At 46.2% G+C, this 24,377-nt stretch overlaps 1 protein-coding gene across 1 annotated transcript in view; it reads right to left on the reverse strand.

The window, feature by feature from the left end:
• LOC144826010 (catalase-like) overlaps window positions 1-24,377 on the reverse strand; it is a 101,555-nt gene that overhangs the window by 35,100 nt on the left and 42,078 nt on the right. Inside the window, exons 3-4 of the mRNA XM_078684249.1 lie at window positions 18,048-18,158; window positions 17,112-17,242 (exon numbers count right to left, since the gene is read on the reverse strand). Coding sequence (XP_078540375.1) covers window positions 17,112-17,242; window positions 18,048-18,158 — 242 coding nt within the window. The remainder of the gene's footprint in view (window positions 1-17,111; window positions 17,243-18,047; window positions 18,159-24,377) is intronic.

Genomic DNA, 24,377 nt, shown 5'->3' on the forward strand with positions numbered 1-24,377 from the left:
CACCCTCCTAACGAGGTCTTCTGAAGGAAGGGGATGGCCACCCTCCCCTTGAGGTCTTCTGAAGGGAGGGGATGGCCACCATCCTTACGAGGTCTTCTGAAGGAAGGGGGTGGCCACCATCCTTACGAGGTCTTCTGAAGGAAGGGGGTGGCCACCATCCTTACGAGGTCTTCTGAAGGAAGGGGGTGGCCACCATCCTAACGAGGTCTTCTGAAGGAAGGGGGTGGCCACCATCCTAACGAGGTCTTCTGAAGGAAAGGGATGGCCACCATCCTAACGAGGTCTTCAGAAGGAAGGGGATGGCCACCATCCTAATGAGGTCTTTTGAAGGAAGGGGGTGGCCACCATCCTTACGAGGTCTTCTGAAGGAAGGGGATGGCCACCATCCTAATGGAGGTCTTTTGAAGGAAGGGGGTGGCCACCATCCTTACGAGGTCTTCTGAAGGAAGGGGGTGGCCACCATCCTTGAAAGGTCACCTGAAGGAGGGAGGTAGCCATCATCCTAGACATGTCTTTTGCAGGAAAGGGGTAGGCAGCAGAGTGAAGAAGCATCTTGTATCCAAAAGTGTCCCTACCTAGGCAAATCCTTATTTTGCATCCTCATGTCCTAATGTTTTGCATAATTTTCAGATTTGGAAGCACAATATGTCACCATGACTAGTAAGTTAGTGACCCAGGAATGAACAGGACACAAAATTAAACCGATTTGTTTTCCTTTTGTCTTGAGGAAAAGAGGATGGGATAGCACTGCAATCCTATTTTTAACTGTTGTGTACATTTTTATAACAGAGAAAAATACCAAAAGGACCATGAGAACACTACTTGCATTTTTTATTTCAAATGTATTGTTTTTATTTAAATCCTTGTATGGAATAGCTATATAGATTATAATTGCTAGCGATAGATCTTCTTAATCACAGTGTATGTTTCTCAAATCTCATTCTCATCCTTTTCTGTTCTTCTTCTTGGAAGAGACAGGGCACTGGAAAATCCATTGAAAAGAAAGCGAACAATGTAGCTGTGGTAATCACACCGGTGTGAAGGAAGTTGAGGTTGAGTTACTCTTATTTATTTATAAAGTGCATGACCGCTAAAAGGGCTTCTCAGTGATATATAACAAGCAAAACCATGACAAAACAAGCACTGACAAAACCAAAAGTTTGGCAGCCAAACCTGCTGACTTTGCCAATGCTTGTTAATTAATTGTGGCCATAGGACACAGCTGAGAAGCAAGACTGAAAACCAATGCACTCACGTGTCTTCAATGCATTTGCATGTTCTCTTTCAATTAAAAGGCATGAAACAGCATATCAGAAAAGTGAATATCGAATACGTTACTTGAAAATATGCTGCTTTTAGATATTTTTCACAGATGTTTTGGCTAACTTTACTTGCAGTGCAATGAGTAGGCACATTCTGATACCTCATGACAAATGGCCTGTTGCAGCATGAATTGCTGCTTTCTGAGCTGGTCAACTTGTGTCAACCACCCTCGCCACCGTGTCACAACTCCACTTTTGCGAAATCATGCAACACCATCACGCTGCAATTGCATCACAATGGATTGTGTCCTCACAGCCGAGGCTGGAGGGGAAGTGAGGGTGGGGAAGTTGTTACATAAAAGAATAAAATGTTGACATTTCAGCCCTTAGAACAAGGGGTACCACCAGGAGTCTGGTGGGATGCCCCAGCCACCCCAGCAACACGTGGCTCTCCCCCAGATTCGAAACTCAACCCGTATTACTCTAGAAATGCACCGCTGTCCACAGATGTAGCGCAGAAGATGGAAGGCTGCATCAAGAGCCTGCAGGCAACATTCTGTGCAACCAGGGCAGAGGAAGCATGTACTGTGCTGCACTACAGCTAGTACTACAGCCCCAACATTCAGAGATATCTGCCTGCCCCGAAGAGATCTCTGCGTCTTCATAGTAGCGGCCGAAGGCACTGAAAGTTTGCAGAGCGGCCACATGTTTCATGAGGTCACTCAGCAAAATTTTGTTTTACAAAAACAAGCTCAATACAGAAGTTTGTTTTTGGAGTAAAAAAAATCTATATGCCCTTTTGTTAGCTTTTCTTCAGGGTAATGGGGGTCTTTTAGTGGGAGTCATTTTTACAGACAAGGTACTCCGCCATGCTTGTTATGGCATACACTGACTCCTCCCTCCCCCCCAATCTCTAAATGAGGCTTGAACTTTTCTTAGTCACAAGCGAAAAAGACCTGCTTTGTTGCTGTTCTCTCGGGTACATGTCTTATAGTTACTCTAATTTAAGAGCTCCACCCTAACACCTCTTCCATAACCTGTGTAAGACCATCTCTGAGAAAAGGCTATCTTAGCAGCTGACAGCCTTGAAGAGATGTTAGCCTCAGTGTGAATAAAAGTGCATGTATGCTTCAGGCGCAAAAAACCCTATAAGGTGAAGCAAAGTCACACGCGGGGCAAAGCTGTATACAAGTGTGCACAGCTAGCAGTGCCACCAAGAGTAGAGCGATACAAAAGGGGATGATGGACGGAGCGTTTGAGCAAATCAAACACTCACCCCCAGTCAACTGATCTGGGTTTAATCCATCACCATTTTTTAGCTCGCTCAACCACCCCTGACATGGCCATATGCAAATCAGTCTGACCCTTTGGTTTACCAAGAGTAGAGTAGCACTACCTGGTGAGCAGGGATCCTTTACTATACAAGTAGGGTGACACAAAACCTCTCAAGCACCACCCTCTGCTCCATTGATGACAGTAGGGTGATACAGCATGGTGACTGCAGAGGGTGACAAGTGGTGGGGTGGTGGTGCCAACTGGCAGTGATGCTACCACGTATCAGCAGGACTCGTGTTCTCGTTGCCGACCCATCCTGCAAGGGGACTCATCTGTCTGCCCACGGATGCAACTCAGAAGACATCGGCATATGAAGGGGTTTCGGTTCCTCACTGCCTTTTGTTGTCGGTGTTTGGATGACAAAGTATGTGTCACACATGTAAGCACTTTAAAGCATGGGAACGTCAATTGTGAGGGTGATATAGTGACCAAGCACTGAGGAGTAAGAACATTCAAGAGGCAAAACAATGTTCAAGTGCAAAGGGCAGGATAGCAAAAGCCATTCTACAATTAGACGGAATCTGGGCAAGTAAATGACGTCACAGGTTCTCTGACCACAGCAGAGTTCAGAGGAGAGTCTGACAGGATTCATATCCCACCATGACTTCGATATCTGACATTACAGCTGTCTGCTGAAAAAGGTTCATGTCTGATGAGGCTGATAGCCAGGTGCTTCTGCTGATGGGGTATTGCAGGCCCCCGCTTGGTACCTAAGATGGATTCTCAGATCTCAGTGCAGGGCAGAGCCAATTACATCCTAGCCAGAGGCTTCAAGCCAAAACATGCTCAGACATAGTTCATGACCTGAAAAGTTCGCTCATCTTTGATGCTCACCAAATAGGAGCGATCCCAGAAGAAATCTGCGCCCGATAGTCTTGGAATGAAGCCCAGCGCGGCATGAAAAACCGAGATATGATCAATTTGCCTGTTCCGCCAGCTTTTAGCCTAATTGTCTAGTTTGTCCTCATGGTCAACAAAACTCATAGGCATAGATTCATCAAGGTAAAATCCGCTCGCAAAGGGGCAGATTCTCAGAATCTGCCCCTTTGCGACCGATATTTTTGCATTTGGGATGCATCATCCCAAATGCAAAAATCGCAAATTAAGAAATCGCAAAATTGCAATTACTTGCATTTAAGGAATCTCAAATTGAGATTCCTTAAATGCAATGCATTAAAGTTAAAAAAATAGCGATTTCGCTAATAGGGCTTGCAAATTACCATGAAGTACAACTTCATGGTAATTTGCAAAAACTTTGAAAAATGCACTAAAGTGCATTTTTCAAATTCTCATGTTGCGCACACACATGCCCTAAGGGCGTGTGTGTGCGCAACATATGTGCACAGATCAATTTCAGGGGTGTAACAGGGTGTCCTTTGGACACCCCTGCACCCTTGAAATCGCATTCTCAATTTGCGATTAGTTAATTTCGATTCGCAAATTGAGAATGTCTTCCCATTCATTCCTATGGGCCTTTAGGCCCATAGGAATGAATGGGGAGGTATTCCTTAATTGCGACTCGCAATTTGCGATTCCCTATTAAGGAATTTTAAGAAATCGCTATTTTTTTAGTGATTTCTTCATGCATTGCATTTTGCTATTCATTAATAGCGAATCGTTATTTTTCGCTATTAAGGAATCGCAAAATGGATGCTTGATGCTACTGGGGGATAGACCCTAGATCGAGGGCCCAGCTGTGGCACCATCAATCTGGACCTTAGGTGTGCAGGATGCTAGGAAAGCACATGAAAGTTGTGGGTGTCCAACCCATGCACAGCTTTGTTTTAACAACTTGTGAAGCAGGGTCTGCAGTGTACCACGTCACAGGAGAGGCAATGGTGTTGTTCCACAGTCAGCACTCTCTTTCCTGACTTCTCGGCTGCCCGTGCGACACCCCCATGGTGCATTAAAGAACAGCCAGTGCCAGGCACCTTGGAGCCACAGGGAGACTTTGTGGTGAAAACATGGGAACAAAGCAACAAGGCTCGACATCCTGCACTCGGCTAAGGGCCACCTGCAGTAACACTCCGTGAAGTGCAGAAGTAAGTCTGGCTGGAAGTAGAGTTTCAGAAGTGGAGTAAGACCATAGCATTAGGAACTTCAAGTAATTCGGCAGCTGGACCGTCTGCTTCGAAATGGAAAGCGTGGCCCTCATCTGCTCACATCACTAACTGTCCAGAGATCACCTGTCAATCATTCCAGACCTGCGAATTACATATGTGACAAAATATTTAACTTCAAGAATAGAAGTGATCTGGTCTTCTGCACGCACTTTAATGATTGACAGCTGAGTAGCTGTGCATGCTGCGAGAACTGCCTCCCAATGAATACTGCGGTTTTAGAAACTGAGCCAGAAGTTATAATGATTATTTGTTCATCGCCTCGCCAGCTTTATGAATCTCCATTTTCATAACAAATAGCCTTGTGTTTGACCTACCGCCAGAGGCGCAACATAAAATGAGTTCTTGTGAACAAGCACTGTCTCAATAAAATGAACAGAGAACTAAACAAAAACTACTTATGTGATGACATGTCACTAGCACTTGATTCGCATGTGATTACCGAAATCAAACCACCACTGTTATGAAAAGAGCCCAGAGCTCGGCTTGTTTCATAAATGCAACAAAAACAAGCATTGAAAATGCAATAGGTCTCGCAATAGAAGAGTTTAACTTTTTTCGTTTTGCAAATGGATGAGTGGCGTTGCGTGGATGAGTGGCGTTGCGTGGATGAGTGGCGTTGCGTGGATGAGTGGCGTTGCGTGGATGAGTGGCGTTGCGTGGATGAGTGGCGTTGCGTGGATGAGTGGCGTTGCGTGGATGAGTGGCGTTGCGTGGATGAGTGGCGTTGCGTGGATGAGTGGCGTTGCGTGGATGAGTGGCGTTGCGTGGGTGAGTGGCGTTGCGTGGGTGAGTGGCGTTGCGTGGGTGAGTGGCGTTGCGTGTGTGAGTGGCGTTGCGTGTGTGAGTGCCGTTGCGTCGATGAGTGGCGTTGCGTGGATGAGTGGCGTTGCATGGATGAGTGGCGTTGCATGGATGAGTGGCGTTGCATGGGTGAGTGGCGTTGCATGTGTGAGTGGCGTTGCATGTGTGAGTGGCGTTGCGTGTGTGAGTGGCGTTGCGTGTGTGAGTGGCGTTGCGTGTGTGAGTGGCGTTGTGTGGATGAGTGGCGTTGCGTGGATGAGTGGCGTTGCGTGTGTGAGTGGCGTTGCGTGTGTGAGTGGCGTTGCATGGATGAGTGGCGTTGCATGGATGAGTGGCGTTGCATGGATGAGTGGCGTTGCATGGATGAGTGGCGTTGCGTGTGTGAGTGGCGTTGCGTGTGTGAGTGGCGTTGCGTGTGTGAGTGGCGTTGCGTGTGTGAGTGGCGTTGTGTGTGTGAGTGGCGTTGCGTGTGAGTGGCGTTGCGTGTGTGAGTGGCGTTGCGTGTGTGAGTGGCGTTGCGTGTGTGAGTGGCGTTGCGTGTGTGAGTGGCGTTGCGTGTGTGAGTGGCGTTGCGTGTGTGAGTGGCGTTGCGTGTGTGAGTGGCGTTGCGTGTGTGAGTGGCGTTGCGTGTGTGAGTGGCGTTGCGTGTGTGAGTGGCGTTGCGTGTGTGAGTGGCGTTGCGTGTGTGAGTGGCGTTGCGTGTGTGAGTGGCGTTGCGTGTGTGAGTGGCGTTGCGTGTGTGAGTGGCGTTGCGTGTGTGAGTGGCGTTGCGTGTGTGAGTGGCGTTGCGTGTGTGAGTGGCGTTGCGTGTGTGAGTGGGGTTGCGTGGGTGAGTGGGGTTGCGTGGATGAGTGGGGTTGCGTGGATGAGTTGCGTGTGTGAGTGGCGTTGCGTGTGTGAGTGGCGTTGCGTGTGTGAGTGGCGTTGCGTGTGTGAGTGGCATTGGGTGTGTGACTGTGCTGCCTGTGGCGAGTGCAAACTACAATCAATTGGCACAGAATAAAATAATATTTTTAAAACATGATTTTATTATGCCAAATCACCTATCCACAGCAATGTGGCCGTGCAACAAAATCTGCAATGCAGGAACTGTGATGGATGAATCACAGCTGCAGACTGGGGTTTGAACAGAGCGCCAAGACGCCAAGGAATTGGTGATCCCGCTGTATAAATATATAACAACATAATATAACACTACAGCAAACACTACACGAAACCATGGAAGGTGTCTGTCAAATCCAGGCATTTCTAGCACAAAAGTGAAGTGTATAAAAAGAGTGTGAAGATTTCCTTTGTACCCCTAACAACTCGCTGCTGATTTGTGAAATATCTTTTGGGGGAGAAAAAAAAACTGACGTTAAGTCGTCATTGACCTAAATCAGCAATGTCATGAATTAGACGAAGTGGCTTGATTGAAGAGATTACATTAAAATGCTTAACTTCCCTCAAATTGTCATCTTGTTATCGCCATCTACCATTTATTGTTTTGTTGATATGTGAATTGCGATTAGAACCAACAGTTCATTTAAGCTTCAATGAAATCTGCACCCATATATTTAACTACTTTTAAATGTAAAACTGATTATTGCCTTAGATTCATTTTCGACACCTCCTTATCGCTCATCTATTATCACTCATTATAATTTATTTCTCTTCTTTGTAAAGCATGTTAACGCCTTTTGGCAATGCTCACGCTTCATAAAGCCGCAAAAATAAATAAATAAATGACTCGAGAATACGATCACTAGCGCGCGTTCGGAAGCTCAGTTCACACGCACTCGCTCTCTTTTCCGTTGAAACTTAACTGGGCATGCCACAAGCAAAGCAGTTGGTAAACTTTTAGAAATGGTTCATTTTTTTCTCCAAAACATGTCTTTCTGTGAATGATATGACGCATTTGTTTTCCAAGACAAGTCTTTCTATGAATGATGTGATGAATGATGTGACGCAACTGTGAATTGAACTGGCACTAGGGAGTTATTTAGCTCCGCTGGAGTCCCGTCCGCGGAACGAATCGGGTTGCAAGACGCTAGCTGTCTCTGCCCCTTTAAGAGATGCAAGGAATGCTGTCAGAGGGAGCGAGCCCGTATGACACGCTCTAAGAGGCACTATTTAGAAGAGGGTAGAGGCTGAAAGCAGAAGCCCTAGCAGCTAGACCTTATTTAAGAGGCAGCATAAGCAGCATGGAGGTAGTTCTACTTTTATTTTGTTTATTAACCGAAGGAAAATAAAAACCAAGTCAGCCTTTTAGAAACGCCAGCCTAGACGGGGACCCATCAAAACAAAACAGATGACAAGATTGTTTGCAGCTCCAAACAAGCTCTCGGCATTGCGTGGCGGGAGGGGGCGGGGGGAGGGTAGCTGTGCACGTCGAGTCGGAACAAAAAACAAGTGAAAGCGGGATAAAGCAGTTGGTAAACTTTTAGAAATGGTTCATTTTTTTCTCCAAAACATGTCTCTGTGAATGATATGACGCATTTGTTTTCCAAGACAAGTCTTTCTATGAATGATGTGATGAATGATGTGACGCAACTGTGAATTGAACTGGCACTAGGGAGTTATTTAGCTCCGCTGGAGTCCCGTCCGCGGAACGAATCGGGTTGCAAGACGCTAGCTGTCTCTGCCCCTTTAAGAGATGCAAGGAATGCTGTCAGAGGGAGCGAGCCCCTATGACACGCTCTAAGAGGCACTATTTAGAAGAGGGTAGAGGCTAAAAGCAGGAGCCCTAGCAGCTAGACCTTATGTAAGAGGCAGCATAAGCAGCATGGAGGTAGTTCTACCTTTATTTTGTTTATTAACCGAAGGAAAATAAAAACCAAGTCAGCCTTTTAGAAACGCCAGCCTAGACGGGGACCCATCAAAACAAAACAGATGACAAGATTGTTTGCAGCTCCAAACAAGCTCTCGGCATTGCGTGGCGGGAGGGGGCGGGGGGAGGGTAGCTGTGCACGTCGAGTCGGAACAAAAAACAAGTGAAAGCGGGATGTAATTAGGGGGGAGGAGAAGTCTGGGCAGGCAGGATGACTCAGGAGAGGGGGCGGAGCGGGGCAGAGCGGCATGTGGGTGTGAAGAAGCCGGGCCTTTGAAGTGAAGCTAAGCTTCACTTCAAAGGTGTCGGAGGAATGCGGGCGGCTGTGCACGCGCTTTTAAGCTCAATGCACATGCGCATTGAGCTTAAAAGTCACGGGCACTGCAAGGAATCGCCACGATTCCTTGCTTCTTAGTTAAAGCTTGTTTAAGCCGCAATAGGCTCGCAAGCTCGATGCGCATGCGCATCGACAGGCGAGACCTAAAAACAGCCTAACCCGCTACAGGGACCCAGGAAAAGAAGGAGGGTACTTAAAGAAAGCCGATGCTCAGGCGGAGCTGTCCTGCGTTGCCCCCAAGCCTCGTAACTCTTTTCTTACTGCGCATACGATGCTGCCGGGTTGTGCAATGTTGATTCTTGTTGATTTCACTTTCTTTGTTCATCTACAGTACTATAACACCTTCGGTGCTCATGACGAGCGCAGCTCGTCATGAGGCACAGTGGCGCTGTGCTCATGACGAGGTGAGCTTGTCATGACCGCTGTGGCGCTCCCACGCGGGGATAAATCCCTGCTGTGCTGAGTGTTCTACGAAAACGGGCGTGGTCATGACGAGCTCAGCGCCACCGCGCGCGGCCCCCCTAACCCCTCCACACTGGGGGAATTAGCCCCGCGGCGAAGGGGATAAACCCAGAGAAATCTGTAACAACTTGGATTTGTTCAATGTAAAAGCCACCACTATGACCCATTCTCTCCTCTCCTAATTGTATTGCCTATTTGGGATTTATTGTGTAATTGTTGAACTTTTTATGTTGCATTGTTGATTCTCATGTAAAGCGCTCTGATACCTCCAGGTCTAGCCAGCGCTATATAAAACTCTTTAAATAAATAAAAATAAATGAATGCTGACATTAAAAAAACAAACTGATCATGGTTTTGATTTCAAAGTATTTTACTGAGTTTTCATACAGATACATTCGCATTTCTGCTACAGGGTACACGTCATTCTTGGTCAGAGTTGTTTTGGTTACTTTTAGGTGATATATATGTTACCCTTCACGGATAGTGGGATTTGATATTATCATAGATCCCGGCGCAAGGTGAACCCAGGCATAGGCTAGGGTTGTATTGGGGGCCACAATGGTGCCCGGGCAGCCAACACATAGTGGTCTGCATTCAAAGGTCACAACTTTTTGCAGTACACTGCTAGGTAAGGATCAGGGAGCTAAATCATGGCAACTATTGGCAGTAATACAAGTATTTCCAAGGTTATTGGGCCAGCACCTAAATAGTAAATTATGATCCCGATGCAAAAAATATACTTGGGAAGTACAAAATTATCAAAAATACCAGGAACTTACTTTTAATTGCTTTTTTATCCATACATTTCCTGTGGATGCTTTGATTAATGTTCGGATACAACTAGACTGCCTTTAAGACTCACCCTGGGCTTTTTCGATATTTATTTTATTTTTTACAGTACTGAAGAGAGGCCCTCCAAAACCTAGGGACTGCTAAAAATTGTATTTTTTTTTTGTTTTGCTTTTGGGTAGCATCACGTGTATGTTCTCAAAAAGGGAATGATGATAGTAAGAACAGCAGAACCTTGGCCCAGAGGCAATGGAGCCCTTTGCTGAGCACAAGATAACATTACAGAGAGTCATATTTTTTTTAGGTTCATGTAGATTAAGTGGTTTGCCCAGAATCACAGGATGTTGATCTGAAGCGGGGACTTGAAACTGGTTTCCCAGTTTTAAAGGACACACAACCTGTCCCGAATGACTGCAGTAATGATATCTGGCAGACAAATTCGAATAGAAGACACTGGGTTATCTCCGCCTGTTGCATGGAGTGGAGGGGGACAACAAATAAACTGTGGAGCTCCCTCACGGGCCCACACCAACCCCCACCACCCCTCTAGTCCTCTCTCCTGCCCAGTGCCCTGCAGAGCAGGTGCTAATGGCTGCCCCTCAGCAGCACCTTGAGGCAGCTGTCACACCTGGAGGGAGCAGAGGGCAGCCACACCTCTTGCTGTGATAGATGGAGCAGCCATTGTCATTCTGCCTCTGGCATAACCCACTGGCCTGACTTCATGTGCATAGGGTCCGCCGAGTATGGGTTTGTTAAGACTAACCAGCCTTTCATGTTGCGCACCAGGGGCGGAGTACTTGGTAGACAAATAAGAAGCCTACGAACTAGCCTCAGCCGGAGCCCATCGGCCGATGGCCAATTGCCCACCTCGCCAGTCCGAGGCTGCTCCAGGCACATGCTCAGCTCCGGAGGGAATTATCACTCTAGTAGGAATGACATGCAGGGCCGAACTGGCCATCTATTCCTTCAGGCATTTACCTGGAGGGCTGGAGCAGGAGGGTGGTTTCTGAAGGCTCAGAGCAGCTCCTGGCACCACTTTCTCCAGCTCCCTGAGAGCTACAACAGCAGGAGAGGGAGATAGATGCAGAGGGAGAGATGGGTGGAGGAGAGAGTAGGAATAGATCGGAGTGGGAGAAGAGAGGGATTGATTGAAGGAGAGACAGTGAGGTGGAGAGTGGGGCTGGCTTGAGCATTGAAGAAGCTGAGTTTGGATCCAGGTTGAACCATGTGGTCGTGGGGCTGTGTGACCAGGTAGGTAGCAATGTGTGTCCGCCCCAATATAGACCCCAGCAAGTGCTGCAGCTGCAGAGGCAGGCCATGTGATGGCTGACACTACCAAAGTCCCCCTTATGATGGGATAAGAATTTGAATTTCTAGTCTAATCTTTCATGAACACCTAGATTCATCTTCAGTACGAAAAACATCTTTAGGGCGGCCAAGGCATGGCTACTGGAAGGTTTAGAGACACCCACAAAATCCTAACTCTGTAGTTGTTAACAACCTCCTCCAACGCTCTTCCCATCCCACTCACACATTGCATTTTGTCCCTGAAAAGTATGTAAATGGTACGTGGAAAGTTGCAAGCATGCGCTCTTTTTTCAGCAAAGGAAAGCAGGGGCATATTACCAAGGGTGGCGATGGTTTTGCGGCAGTTTTCGGCCGCTAAGCGGCGATAATTCTATCACTCTATTAGCAAGCTGTCGCTAACTAATGTTAGCGACAGCTTTTAGGCGATAGCAAGCGGTTTGGGGCCCGCTTTGCACGTCAGCGATATTTATCGCTAATGACATGCAAAGTGGGCGTACCCAACCTGTTAACGACTGAAAGCAGTTGCTAACGTCGCTTTCGTCTATTAGCAAGGCAGGCATAGCGATGGAAATATACCCGCTATCGCCAAAAACGAACGCCTGCTCAGACCAGTTCTTAGCCATGTTAACCAATGGGAGGTGGATAACATGGCTAAGAGCATTTCGTCGCTAATGCGTGAATATCGCTGTATTCTCAGCGATATTCACGCATTTCGCCGCTATCGCTGGATATTTTAGCACAATGGAGAAAAACTTTGCTAATAGCATGTTTTCTCCGCTAACATATCCAGCGATAGGCAGCGATAAACAAATCGTTGCTAAGCCTATTTAGCGATAAATATCGCTACTTGTTGGTAATATGCCCAGCAGTTCCTTGGCAAATCAAAATATTTTCTTTATAGTTTATAGAGAAAGAAATTGAAAAAGAAATATTCCTGTGACACTTCACATCTCACATTGTATTATGCCTGCAAGAGCAAGGATACTTCTTTGAAGTGATGCTGCAGAGGAGGGGCACCCACGGGAATCTCGATTTACAGAGATTTCTTGGGGATGTTTGAGAAGCAGCGGAAGACAGAAATCTACTGCAGTTATAGGAGGAAGACGCTGGTTCGTGGCGGTCTGAATAATCTACGAGAATACTATCTTGGTGGGCAAGTTTCAAAGCAGTGTAAAAGCGATAAAAGAGACAATTGTGCTTCGGCCAGCATTCCTGCAATTGCTGGCGTGAGACCGTGCCCTGCCCACACACACCTGGGTTTTCAAGTCAACCAGAGCATTTTAAATTAAACAAATATTTGATTCACAACCAGAGCAAATGGTTTGAATCAAATGTACACTTAGGATCTGAACTGGAAATGCAAGTTCCATGGCAAGGGGCCAAAACTGTTGTGCTGAGCTGTGGGATTGTCCTTCAATCACTTTTGACAAATTAGAAAACACTTTTATTTGTTTACTCTAACCCTCACAGGGTCAAAGCACTTCAAAAAGCCAACAAGGCCAGACAGTTTTGGCAAGAAAAGATGCTGTAGGATTAACTGTTCAGCTATGAGTACTAAGACTCTCGGACCTGGAGTGCACTGCAACTGACAAACCGTAGAGAGTACTTGTGCCAAGCAGGTACCAAGATAAAAGTAGGGTTGCTGTATATAAATGTGTAGAAGCACCATTAAAGGACTGGAATTGAAAATGGCGGCATTGCGCTGTGCCACGTGATCAGGAGGCAGGCAAGACCTTAATATTTAGAATAATTCACAGCATCATCCCCCTCTTTGCTGGGAGCCAAAATCAGTGCCAGAATTACACTACATGCAAACTACAAAGAGAACCACAGTGATATGGAGAACACTCAGGCGGACATGTGTATGTTAGTAGAGGCAGAGAACTAACGTAAATTATTCGTTCACCCGCCCTGCTAACTGTACAGGCTGTCTGCTACCCGGCCATCTGATAATCATGGCAGTGGCCCACCCTGTTTAGGTTAGGACAACTGTCACTAGTTTTCCCTACTCGGGACTGAGATGCCGGGTATGTCAGTCAGTCACGATCATGAAAATCAAACTATGATGCGTAACAAAATGAATGCCTGGGCTGCAGGGCCATTGGGAGTTTGCTGTTAAAAGAAGGGGTGGGGTCAAAGTAAAATGGCGCCCGCCCAACTAATACTTCTACCATCAGAATAGCCCCCGCATCAGCGGAACCTCCGAAGAAGCATAGATTCCAACTCCACCGACCAGGAGTGTCACCCACCGGGGTCTAAATGAGACTGCTTGTGCAGTTTAGTTGTATGTTTTAAAGAGTCCGCGCTCACCCCAAAGCATTACATAGAGTTGGAAAGTCAACGACAAACAAGCAGCGCTCTTGGGTACAAGACAAGCACGCGCCATTCCACACACCATGAAGAAGATAGCCAGGTTTTTAGTAGTAAATGGAAGCAGAAATGATGGGCACAAAGTTGAATTGATAAAAAGGGCACCGCTACGACTCACTCAAACTCACGACACTTGTGACTGAACTGACCTGAGTGGGTTTGACAAAGTAAAGTTAATTGTGATTGCTTGTATGATATAATTCTAGAAATGATTGGCTGCAGTTGTTTGCATTTTTTAGGGCATTCTGACCGAAATAAAGTATTTTGAACTGAAAGTGAAATATGATGTGATCAGACGTAATCAATGTTTTCATCTAGGCAAGCTTAGACACTAAGACAAACTTAGCTGTACCATTTTTGGGATTTCTACTAGGAGGCGATTCCTTAGATGCAAATATAACATCAAAGCATTTAGACATATCTTTTTTCTGGGTGTAGTTTGCTGCATGTAATACGCAATTCAGATAGTTTTCTATCTTGTCCTGGTAAGTAGATGTCATCAGTAATTACTCGGACCCATCACAGTGCACCAATATCAGGGCCTGAGAGTTGAGGAACTAAGCTTACGGTTATATCGGTAATCGAGGTCTTGCAAATATTAGGCAGTGTTACTGTCAGGTTACTAGTTTGAATGACACCAGCAAGAGAGCATCAGACGATTAGTATGAAAGGCAAAATGTCACTACACTTATGGTGTAAACACCCTCACAATATTCGTGTGGGCACTGCGCCCTGACTGCAGTCCCTGATTTTGCAGGAAATGGCACAACATATTTTTCTTCTCAAGACTAAACGAAACCTCCTCTTCAATGTTTAAATCGCAGGGGTGTACTCTTTACAACTATAGTTCAAACAACCATAGAAAACACGTGGAACAAAAAGTTCATTTTTCCAGGTAAAAATGTGTTTGTTTTTTACAAGAATTCAGGAAAAACCTTTCACCTTACAAGCACATTATCTACATTGATGCCAACCCGGGGAACTATGGATGGCCCAAACCATTCTATTCTCACAGCCCCCCTCTGTCATTTTACCACACATAAGCAAGCCCAAACAAAAGAAAAAACAATTAACTACCCCGCATTCTAGGGACTAACAGAGCAAATCATCTATCACTGGGGTTTGGTGGAGTGGATAACAATTGTAACCAACACCAAAATCCATGCCTGCCATGGCAATCTGTGAGCTTTTATGTAAATAAATGCCTGTCTAAAGGCTTTTGTAACAAACAACAATGTCTCAAAAGGGTGTCAATAGGAGGTCAATTACAATTAGCACAATTAAGAGATAAATCAAGAAGGGGAGAAAACCAGGGAGACGAGGTTCCTTGTGAAACAAATTGTATTGGTGCAGTTACACATTTGACATATTCAGTTTCATATGATCAAACAAACAGAGTTGCACTGCGTTACACTGAATGACATGTAACCCCTTGGATACTGTGCACAAGTGCTCGAGAAGGACTGTGACGGCGCAAGTGACACGTGAGATAGTATCAGAGGTGCAACTAGAGCCAAATTTCGGGGGGGGGGCTAAGAAAAAAATTCAGGGGGGCTACATCTTTACTCAATAGGCAAAGTGGAGCTGCAGGGGCTCTTAGAATGGGTGAAACAGCAAGGCCTCATTAACATACAAATGGTCATTTAAAGACCTGTGAAGTGCTCAGATGCAGCTGTGTGTGTGCCCGGGAAGCTGTCTCATCCCGGGCTGCCACACACGACGGGGGGGCTGAAGCCCTTTGAGTCCAATGGGTGTTGCGCGCCTGTGTAGTATTTACAGCGACGGTGAAGAGCACAACAAAGAACAAGTGAGTTTTAGAATTATACAGATAAGGATAGCCAAGCAATAAATGATTATGAATACAAAGTAATCACGTAGCATATCCTTGAGGGGGGCGCCGAGAATTCCACTGTTAAAGTCGACGGCGTTTCGGCCTGTAGTGGTGTTAGGCCATCATCAGAGCCAGGTTACCATAATTTGACAGTGGTCTGGGGTCCACCGTCAGAAGTTCGGGGTGGTTGGGCGCAAGGTCGTTGGAAACCAGGGACAAGTAGCAGGCCCAAGACGATCACAATGGCGTGCAGAGTCGCATGTATGGAAAAGCAGGAAACCACAGCTGCTAGTCAGGAGACTTGAGAGAAGGCTAGTCGCGTGGCTGGATGAATCATGAAGCCGGCATCAGACAGGCTTTAACATAGTGTAATAAGAATTTACCTGTAAAAGCCCTTTGATTTTAATATATGTCTTTAACGATAAGTGAGGCCTTCTGCCTGTGTCGTAACTTTACAAAATAACCAGATTGGGCAACTGACATATTTTTCTCAATTAAACCATCAGGGCTAGTGCCTTTATCATTAGCTTGTTACCATTACTAACCCATATGCATACTCACCCACAACAAAAACATCAGATAATTAGCCACAAAATTACAAATATGTGCAAAATTAAAGCTGACTAATCAATATATTATATTAACATATATATATGGCCACAGTGAAAATATTCTACTCTCAGAGTTTGCCAGAGGGAGTAACCAACACCAAAACCCTCCCCTACTGTAGCCATTTGTAGGTCTCCATGTTATGAAATACCAGGATTTAGCACAGTGTAATAGTGAGCCGCCAATAAATGCCCATTGCATTTAACATATGTGTTCACAGTAAACAAGTCAAGCATATTACCTTTTTCATTATATTTCTCACACAGTTTAGTCTTGGTCACTGGCATTTCACCAAAGACCTATTTAGGCCTTATGTATTGATGTAGTGTAAACTTTTAAACAAAGCAAAAAATGTAACCCAAACACTCTAATTCAGCACACGCCTTTCGCCCAATCAAAAGATTGCAGAGTGGGAGATTCTCATGTAGTCAGCGCCTAATCCTCTCTCTCAGGACTAGTTCTTAAAGCTCTTTTTCTGATGATCATACAAGATCCGCAAACAGCTTTGCTGTCAAGCCATACCTAGAAAATAGTTGTGTGATGTTTCTTCTGAGTTGCAAACCATCAGATGTCACAAAGCCACTAAATACACACCCAGGAGACTGCTGCCGGACATCACATCATCTGAGATCACAGAAAGCCAGTAATTGCATGTTAGTGGTGCTTTTGCTGAACGACAAAACAGGTGACATCATACGAAAGAAGTTAGTGCACATCACAGAGGCGTCAGCTGATTCGCACAAAACCACCTTATGGACTGTACTCAGGTGCGTTAATGCCACCCAGCTAGGTCCGAAAATCACACAGAAAGAAGTCTGAATGGCAACCCGCTTCAGTAGAATAGAAATTGTGCTGTTTAGAAGCACAAACTGAAACACAGGTCTGGGAGTCCCTTATTAGAGGAAAAATTACAGCATTTCTGGAGTACAAACGTTTTCTGGGTGCCATAAAGATCACGACACCTTCTACAGCACCCATAATTAGGGCCCAAACCTATACCAGTATAACAAAATCCTATTAAAGAGACAATTAGCACACCTGATACCACTCATATGTGCAGAGATCCCATACTGACCAGCATCGCATCCCTGATGAAGAAGATGGGGGTGTTGTTTCCAGTCAGATCCCAGTTTCCATCTTCGGTATAGAACTTCACGGCGAACCCGCGGGGGTCTCGGACGGTGTCGGCGGAGCCCCGCTCTCCAGCTAGGAAAACAAAAAGAATCAGCACACAGAGAAGAGCACAGGTACCCCCAAAACCTGGACAGGACCACCACAAAGCAAAGGTAGCTCATGAGATCACCAAAGCATCCTGGGGCAGCCTGTTCCCAGCCGGTAACAGTCTAAGAGTGCTCAGGTTCTGACCATCAACCTGTCACCATCACCTTAGAGCACCTGTCCAGCTCTCCCCCAATCGGCTTTAGCCCCAACAATCACCTGTATGACAACTAGAGGCATCACTAACTAGCAACATTGCAACAGGATGTTAATAGAGTGAGCACTGGTCGACAGTGGAAGGAAAAGAGTGCCTTGACGTCACACCCACCAAGGAAGATCTCCACGTCAATGACTGAGGTACAGCGTGGAGGGGGCTGGCACGACCACCGCTAGATCAAGGCAGTTACTCCACCAAGGAAGATCTCCACGTCAATGACTGAGGTACAGCGTGGAGGGGGCTGGCACAACCACCGCTAGATCAAGGCAGTTACTCCACTTCAAGCTTTCAAAACACAGTTCCTAACCTGTTTGATTAGCTAACTATAGCCTACGAAACCACCACCTACCATCCCACTTTGATCACACCTCTGCCCTCTTGAATAATGGTGGCCCACAGAAACATCTGAGAATGGTCAGCGCCAGGATACTCTCGCGGGTGATATTGCACTTAACTTAACGTAACATAACAGAATACATCTGATACAACACGTGTAATTAAAGGCAATATTTAAGTGCAAGAAGGAAATGCAAGTAAAAAGAGACAACAAACCATTTATTCACTTTTTAGCCTTACCCACGGTGGAGAAGCGAACAGCAATTGGTGTCCTTTTCCCAATGCACTCAAACACCTTGGCGTTTGTGTACTTTGTGATGTCGTGCGTCACTTCAAAATAGCCAAACGCTCCTGAAATAAAAGAAACTGGCATGGGTATATTTGGAGGCCCAATGCATGTCGTTTCATCAGCTGACGTTGCATACACACTATAATTACAATAGCTCCCTTCTGTTGCCTTTATCTCCATAATTAAATAAATGGGGCATATTAGCAAGAAGCTGCGAAAAATAACAAATATTTCTATCGCCAGCTATCGCTGGAATATATCACCACGCTAACGCTGTATTAGCAACAATTAGGGCCATGGTGATATATATTCCAGCGATAGCGGGAGGGAAGGGCCAACATCGGGAGAAAAACAGTGATGTTGCATGGGGAAGGTGGAAAACCTTGCTGATACAACCCTGTGGTCGTATCAGCATAATCCACCCCCCCATGTTAGGTACTGCTAACTCCCGATATTAGCAGGTGTCACAAAACTGGCAATGACCCCGGTTAGCGCGACTTTTTACGTCACTAACTGGGGCCAGGACCTCCTTGCTAATAGGCGATAGGCCATTAGCGGCTGTTTCTCAGGTCTGTTGGTCGTGAATGCCTACTTTGCACGTCATTAGCGATAAATATCGCTGACATGCAAAGCGGCACCCAAACCGGTCGCTTTTGTCAGAAAGCTGTCGCTAACTGCTGTTAGCGACAGCTTGCTGATAAGGCGATAAAAATATTGCCACTTTAGCGGCAAAAAGTGCCGCTAAAGTGTCGATAAGACACTTGGTAATATGCCCCTAAGTTCTTTGAACTAAAAGTGTATCGCTGTTAACACTCCTTTTAAAAAGCTTGGTATATCCAGTTCGAATTCCTCTTTATTTCATTTTCATGGGTTTCTGTAGGCAAGCTTTTGAGAATATAAGTTAGACACAAATTGGAAAGGAATGGTTGTGACCTTAGCGGGTCTAGGATGCCACAACATCTATGGGAGACAGAATGATCTTGATGTATGGCAACAAAGAGAAGGTCTTGATGTGTCTTGCAAAACACTCGTGGGTTCAACACAAACAAGCTAAAAAAGGACAATTTGATGAAAAAGCTCTCTAACATTCATAGAAAACATTCACAGCACTGATCTTTAGGGGACAGACAGTGGTCCAATGGCATGTTATCTGGGGAGTCCTCCTTGGGTGTCTATATTGTTTTCTTTATGGGGCACATTCTAATTTTATGAAAAAGGATGACATACAGGGAAAGCAACCACAGGGCCGAAGGTTTACTTGACTGCACAGGCCTCCATCTCTATGTTTGCAGGTATTGAGTGTCTCCTCATTCATATTAATGAATTAGGAGCCTCCGAGACTCCCTGCAAATATCTATTTTGCGATGCAACTAATTAGGCCATCAGTGGCAGCCCTACATCTTGGGCAGAAGTAGCAGCATGATGGTTCAACATACAGAACCGGATTCGTTGAACCCGTAGCATTACTTCCCACTGTGGATCCTGGCACGGTCCAACACGTATCCATTTCATCTTCTTCTGCACACCTTGGCAGGTGTGAGCATCACATTTCATTGACATGAGAGATCTCAAACATGAACAGTAGAAGCACAAGAGATTCTCTTAATGCTTCCCTGGTGAAGATAATGAGCATAAACCATGGATTACTGCCTTCCCCTTGAATATACTCCTGTTTCGTACCTCATACTAGGTTTGCGAGCAGTGTAAACTGTGGGATGGCCTGCTATTGGCTAAGAGCGGATTTGCCAGGTTTTATCTGAAATCTTGTAAATCAACTGAAGAGTAAAATGAGGAGCAAAACAAGATGCCACTTCAATGTGCTTATTCACGCCTACAAGACCCCTGCAGCCAAGGACGAGCATACATCACCCACCAGCTGGACTACTACCAACTATCCAGCCACCTGCACTCCACCTACCTTGCCCTTGCGCACATTACCCGCATCTGCCGAAACTACAGTGAAGGGCGATTCTTTGCTACCTTGCCGCCAAGTCCTGGAACAACCTTCCCCTTCACCTCCGAACATCATCCTATATCTGCCGGAATTAAGACTCAAGATCTGGCTTTTTTACTGATCCCATCAAGAACCTAGTGCCTGGATTCCGTAGCTTTGCTCTATAAATCCAAGTTGATTGATTGACCATGAAATGCTGATCTTTTGATGCGGACAAAAGTAAGGTTGAAGATAATGACAAGAAAGGAGAATGTCTTGTACTACCCAAGTCCTTTAATAAAGCTCTGTGTCCTGCATGCTACCATCACAGCAGATGCGCCACTTAAAAATTGGGAAATTGACATACCAAATCTAGGGTGATTAGATCTTTTAAGGAGGTGAGGCAAAAACCCATCAAGTTGCATAAGAACTCTAAATGACAGCAGAACAAGCATTTTTGCAACAAAGTGCCACTGGGATTAGCTTAATCATTGGTACTAATGGATCCACTGAATTTTGCTTACATACAACACCTAGAAGGTAGAAGGTCTACAGCAGGTGCAAAGCTAAATGAGAAAATGAGCAACTATCATGGACTGGAAATCTACAACCTCCCCTCTAGAAGAACATCTTAATACTTGATCCTAGGCACAAGGCAGAGTAGAAGTGAGCATGTCTTACAAACACTCAAATGACTCAACTTTAAATATACGTAGCCCTCATTTGTGAAACGATGCAAATTTAACCTACACTAACATTTGCATCATTTTTTACACCTTATGGTCCACTGCTCTGCAATTTATATTTCACTGATTCTTTATCTTTCTGTACTCTAATCGGACCAACTCCTACCACCTGATATGTAGGCTCTCTTTTGGATAAAGGCTATGTAGGAAGGTAGATCCCTGACTATGGTTGCCCCCAACTTTTTGCCTGGTGTTTTGCTGGTTTTCTGACTTAGTTGACCTGAGGCCCTGCTATTCAGGACCTCAGGCCCACTGCTCTCTCTGTTAAAATGGATTCCATGTACCCTAGGTACATATCCAATTGGATACTGAGTCACCTTATTAGTCCCTGTACAGTGTACCTTAGGTACCCAGGGCATAGGTGTACCCAGGGCCTACCAGGGGCTGCAGCATGTATTATGCCACCCCTGGCTGGCCATCCAAATCTGACACAACTGGCTGCTTGACAGCTGGGGCAAGGTGGTGTAATCACCCTTTGCTTTAGATATAGTATACCTATATCTAAACCTAAATGGGCACACATCTCCTATCTGTCACTCCTATGGCAGGCCTTGACAATCCTGAAGGCAGAGTGCTTGGAATCATGTGAGATGGTGCTCTGGCATGAGCTGAGCCTGTTTGCGGCTTTCGGGATCTATCCCTTAGCCGTTTCCATGATATCGCATACCATATACTCTTAAGTGCATTATAATCCTCGCGGTTATATGCCAACTCTGGTATCGCTTTATCAAAACATGTCGAGTAAGGTGTCATACGAATTGGAATACTAACCCCTCGCCAATTCTGGCGACGGGGTTAGCATTCCACCCTTCTAGAGGGACACGACATGTATGTAGCCTGTAACCCCGGTTAAAGTCAGACAGAGCCTTAGCTCCACAAAATGGATGCTGCCACCGAGACACAAGTCTGCCCTCCGGCTGCTGGGAGTCCTCCCAGAGCAGGAGGCAAGGACAAAGTGTTTCCTGCCAGGGGCGGTGCCAGCACCGTCCCAGACAGGGTTTTGTGTATTCTAGGTAGGCAGGGCTTCAGAGTAAGGTGACTGCAAGTGGCACCCCGGTGCTCACTGTGCATAGGCCGGCTTGAACCAGTTCCAGGGGCACACCGGACCCTGAGCTGGGGAAAGCCCGCCAAAGGAGAGGGGTGTAACCACCCCCCTCCTGGTCCCACCCATAGGGCAGGACTTAGTCGCGTGCCAGCCCCCTTTTCCCAGATAAAGGTAGGAGCAGGCCCCCTTCCATATTAGATCATCTTTGGAATCAAGACACGACTTTCTACGAAAGGACTTCAAGATTTCTTCTTCAAGATTCTCCCTTGTGACTAAGGAGTAGTCACCCTGCATCCGCAGGCACCATCTTAAGAACACTGCGGTCTGCAGCAAGTCCTTCCTCCGGAATCCGACTGCCCAGCTCGACGAGAACCGGCTTCCCTGGCACCTCTGACCTCTACCCACCTCTACAGCTAAGCTGAGAACCGTGGGTGCGACGAGACCTCGAGGGACCGGCCATCTTCAAGACTGCACGACTTCTTTCCAGCACGACCGCCGAGGGATCCTCTGGTGAGTGCTTTGGGGTCCGAGAAGCCCCGACCCTGAGCAGCCCCAGCACCGAAGTTCAGCCTCCCAGCATCTCCACGATCTGCGTGGGGCCCTTCTGCTTTTTGCTGCTCACCGCGTTGTTTGGCTACTAGCCCGCTGGCTTGTGGCCTTCTTAACGACGCCCGACGACATCACTGCTGCTGGTCTGGTTGCTCCAGACTGGCCCTTGCTTCCCTTCTTCAGAGAGGCACCCTGGACCCTCCTGGTCCACTCAAGACGCCATTTTAGGTCCACCGCGTGGGCCTTGCATTTGCCAAGACTTGTTGCCCCAATCCTGGGTCCAGCGACGTCGACAGCAAGAACCTTCGTGGGACAGCTCGCACCACCATCCTGGTCGCCGACAACGCCTCCTGGTCCGAGAGACTGCAGAGCCCAGCAGCGCCCACTCACCTGACTGCGGTGACTTCGCCCGGTGCCATCCTGGTGCCCACTTAATCACTGGCTAGTGATTCAAGAACTTGGTCCCCTCTGCTTTCAGGTTTTCCTCTTCCCTGATCCAGGCTTGGATCTCTTCGAACTTTTCTTCACTGGCCGCCTGCCAGCAACTTCTCCTTCAGGCTCCTGGTTCGTCAACGAAGAATCCCGACGTCTTTTCAGACCTATGCAGCCGCAGCCCCTGGGCTAGGTAAACTCGGCATTTCGGTGCCTCAGCATAGCCTCACTATCCAAGGGTCCAGATCCACTTTCGTTTTTGACCTACCTAGTCGGGTTCGCCCGAGAACACTAACTTTGTGAATTCTAGCTTCCATAGGCTTTTTCCCGCCTTACGCGTGAGAGTTCCCACTCTGCACGTGGTGTCCCTAGGCCTCCTGCTCCTAACCTGAGTGTTCAGTATTGTAGGCCTAGCGTTTCTAAAGCCTCTGAGAATCGTTACTTACCTGCTAGTAATTCGCATTCCACTTTTAGAGTATATGGTTTTTCGTGCCCCTCGGGCATTTGTGTAAATTGTGCAACTTAAAGTATTTTCGTAAGAGTTTTGTTGTGTGCTTAGCTCCCTGTCTCATAAAGAGCCAGGGTAGTCTTGTTATACATAAATACACTGTTTATTTTCATAACAACTTGTGTGGTGTCCTTTCACTTGGTGTTCAAGGGGTAATGTGATGGTAAAACAGCTGGCTTAACACGCTCTCTAGAGTCTTAGCCTTAGACTGCTCGTATCCATGCTACTAGGATAGCTGGTCTATAAGGTTGACTTACAACCAATCATCAATAAGGGTTGTTTGGACTGATATATAGTGATCACTAGAATAGTGAGCACTGCACATCAGGCCAACTTCTCACAGGCTAATACAAATATGAGATGTAATAGTACACAACTTGTTTTCGTAACTTTCGATTCGACCATTCAAAATGCTACCATCTGGATACTTCACATGAGTCAGGTGTTCATGTTTTGTACGATAGCACCTTACTAGCTCTAAGGAGGAACAACAACCTACTCAAGAGTTAATCACTCAACACAATATAGTCTTAATCTTGTGACCAGAAAGGTTTCCAGCCAACTCTCAGCCGCTAAATCTATCAGTCTGTCCTGCAGCAAGTTTAACATCTAGACACTCCTCTTTACCTAACCCTACTTACACAACTCCACAAATTTGCGCCGGGAAACCCTTTGTGGGTAGCTGCTGTGCGTTATAAGTGCAATAATAATAATAATAATATCCTGATCTGAGAACAAAGGCATCATCTCCTCACCCAAGACTGCTTGCGAGGCCTTAAATACGTAGTGCGTTGCCTGCCCAGTCAGAGTGGATTACAAGGCATGTTCACCCTAGTTACAAGCTGTAGTTGTAACAGATAGAGCCTCCTTTTCAATTGTTGTGTATGGTCTCCGCACGCAAGATTGCGACAATGAGCTTGGACATATACTTCTGTTACTCACCCAGGCCTCAGATGACTTGTTGATGTCACCCAAAGAGAGTCTGAATCTTGTGTAGTAGGAAGTTTAGGATTTGGAGTGTCAGCATATATTCCAGTGGAACTATCTCTGCTTCCCAAAATGGAAGAG

The sequence above is a fragment of the Lissotriton helveticus genome, chromosome 3_2 (assembly GCF_964261635.1).
Source record: "Lissotriton helveticus chromosome 3_2, aLisHel1.1, whole genome shotgun sequence".
Lineage (NCBI taxonomy): Eukaryota > Metazoa > Chordata > Amphibia > Caudata > Salamandridae > Lissotriton > Lissotriton helveticus.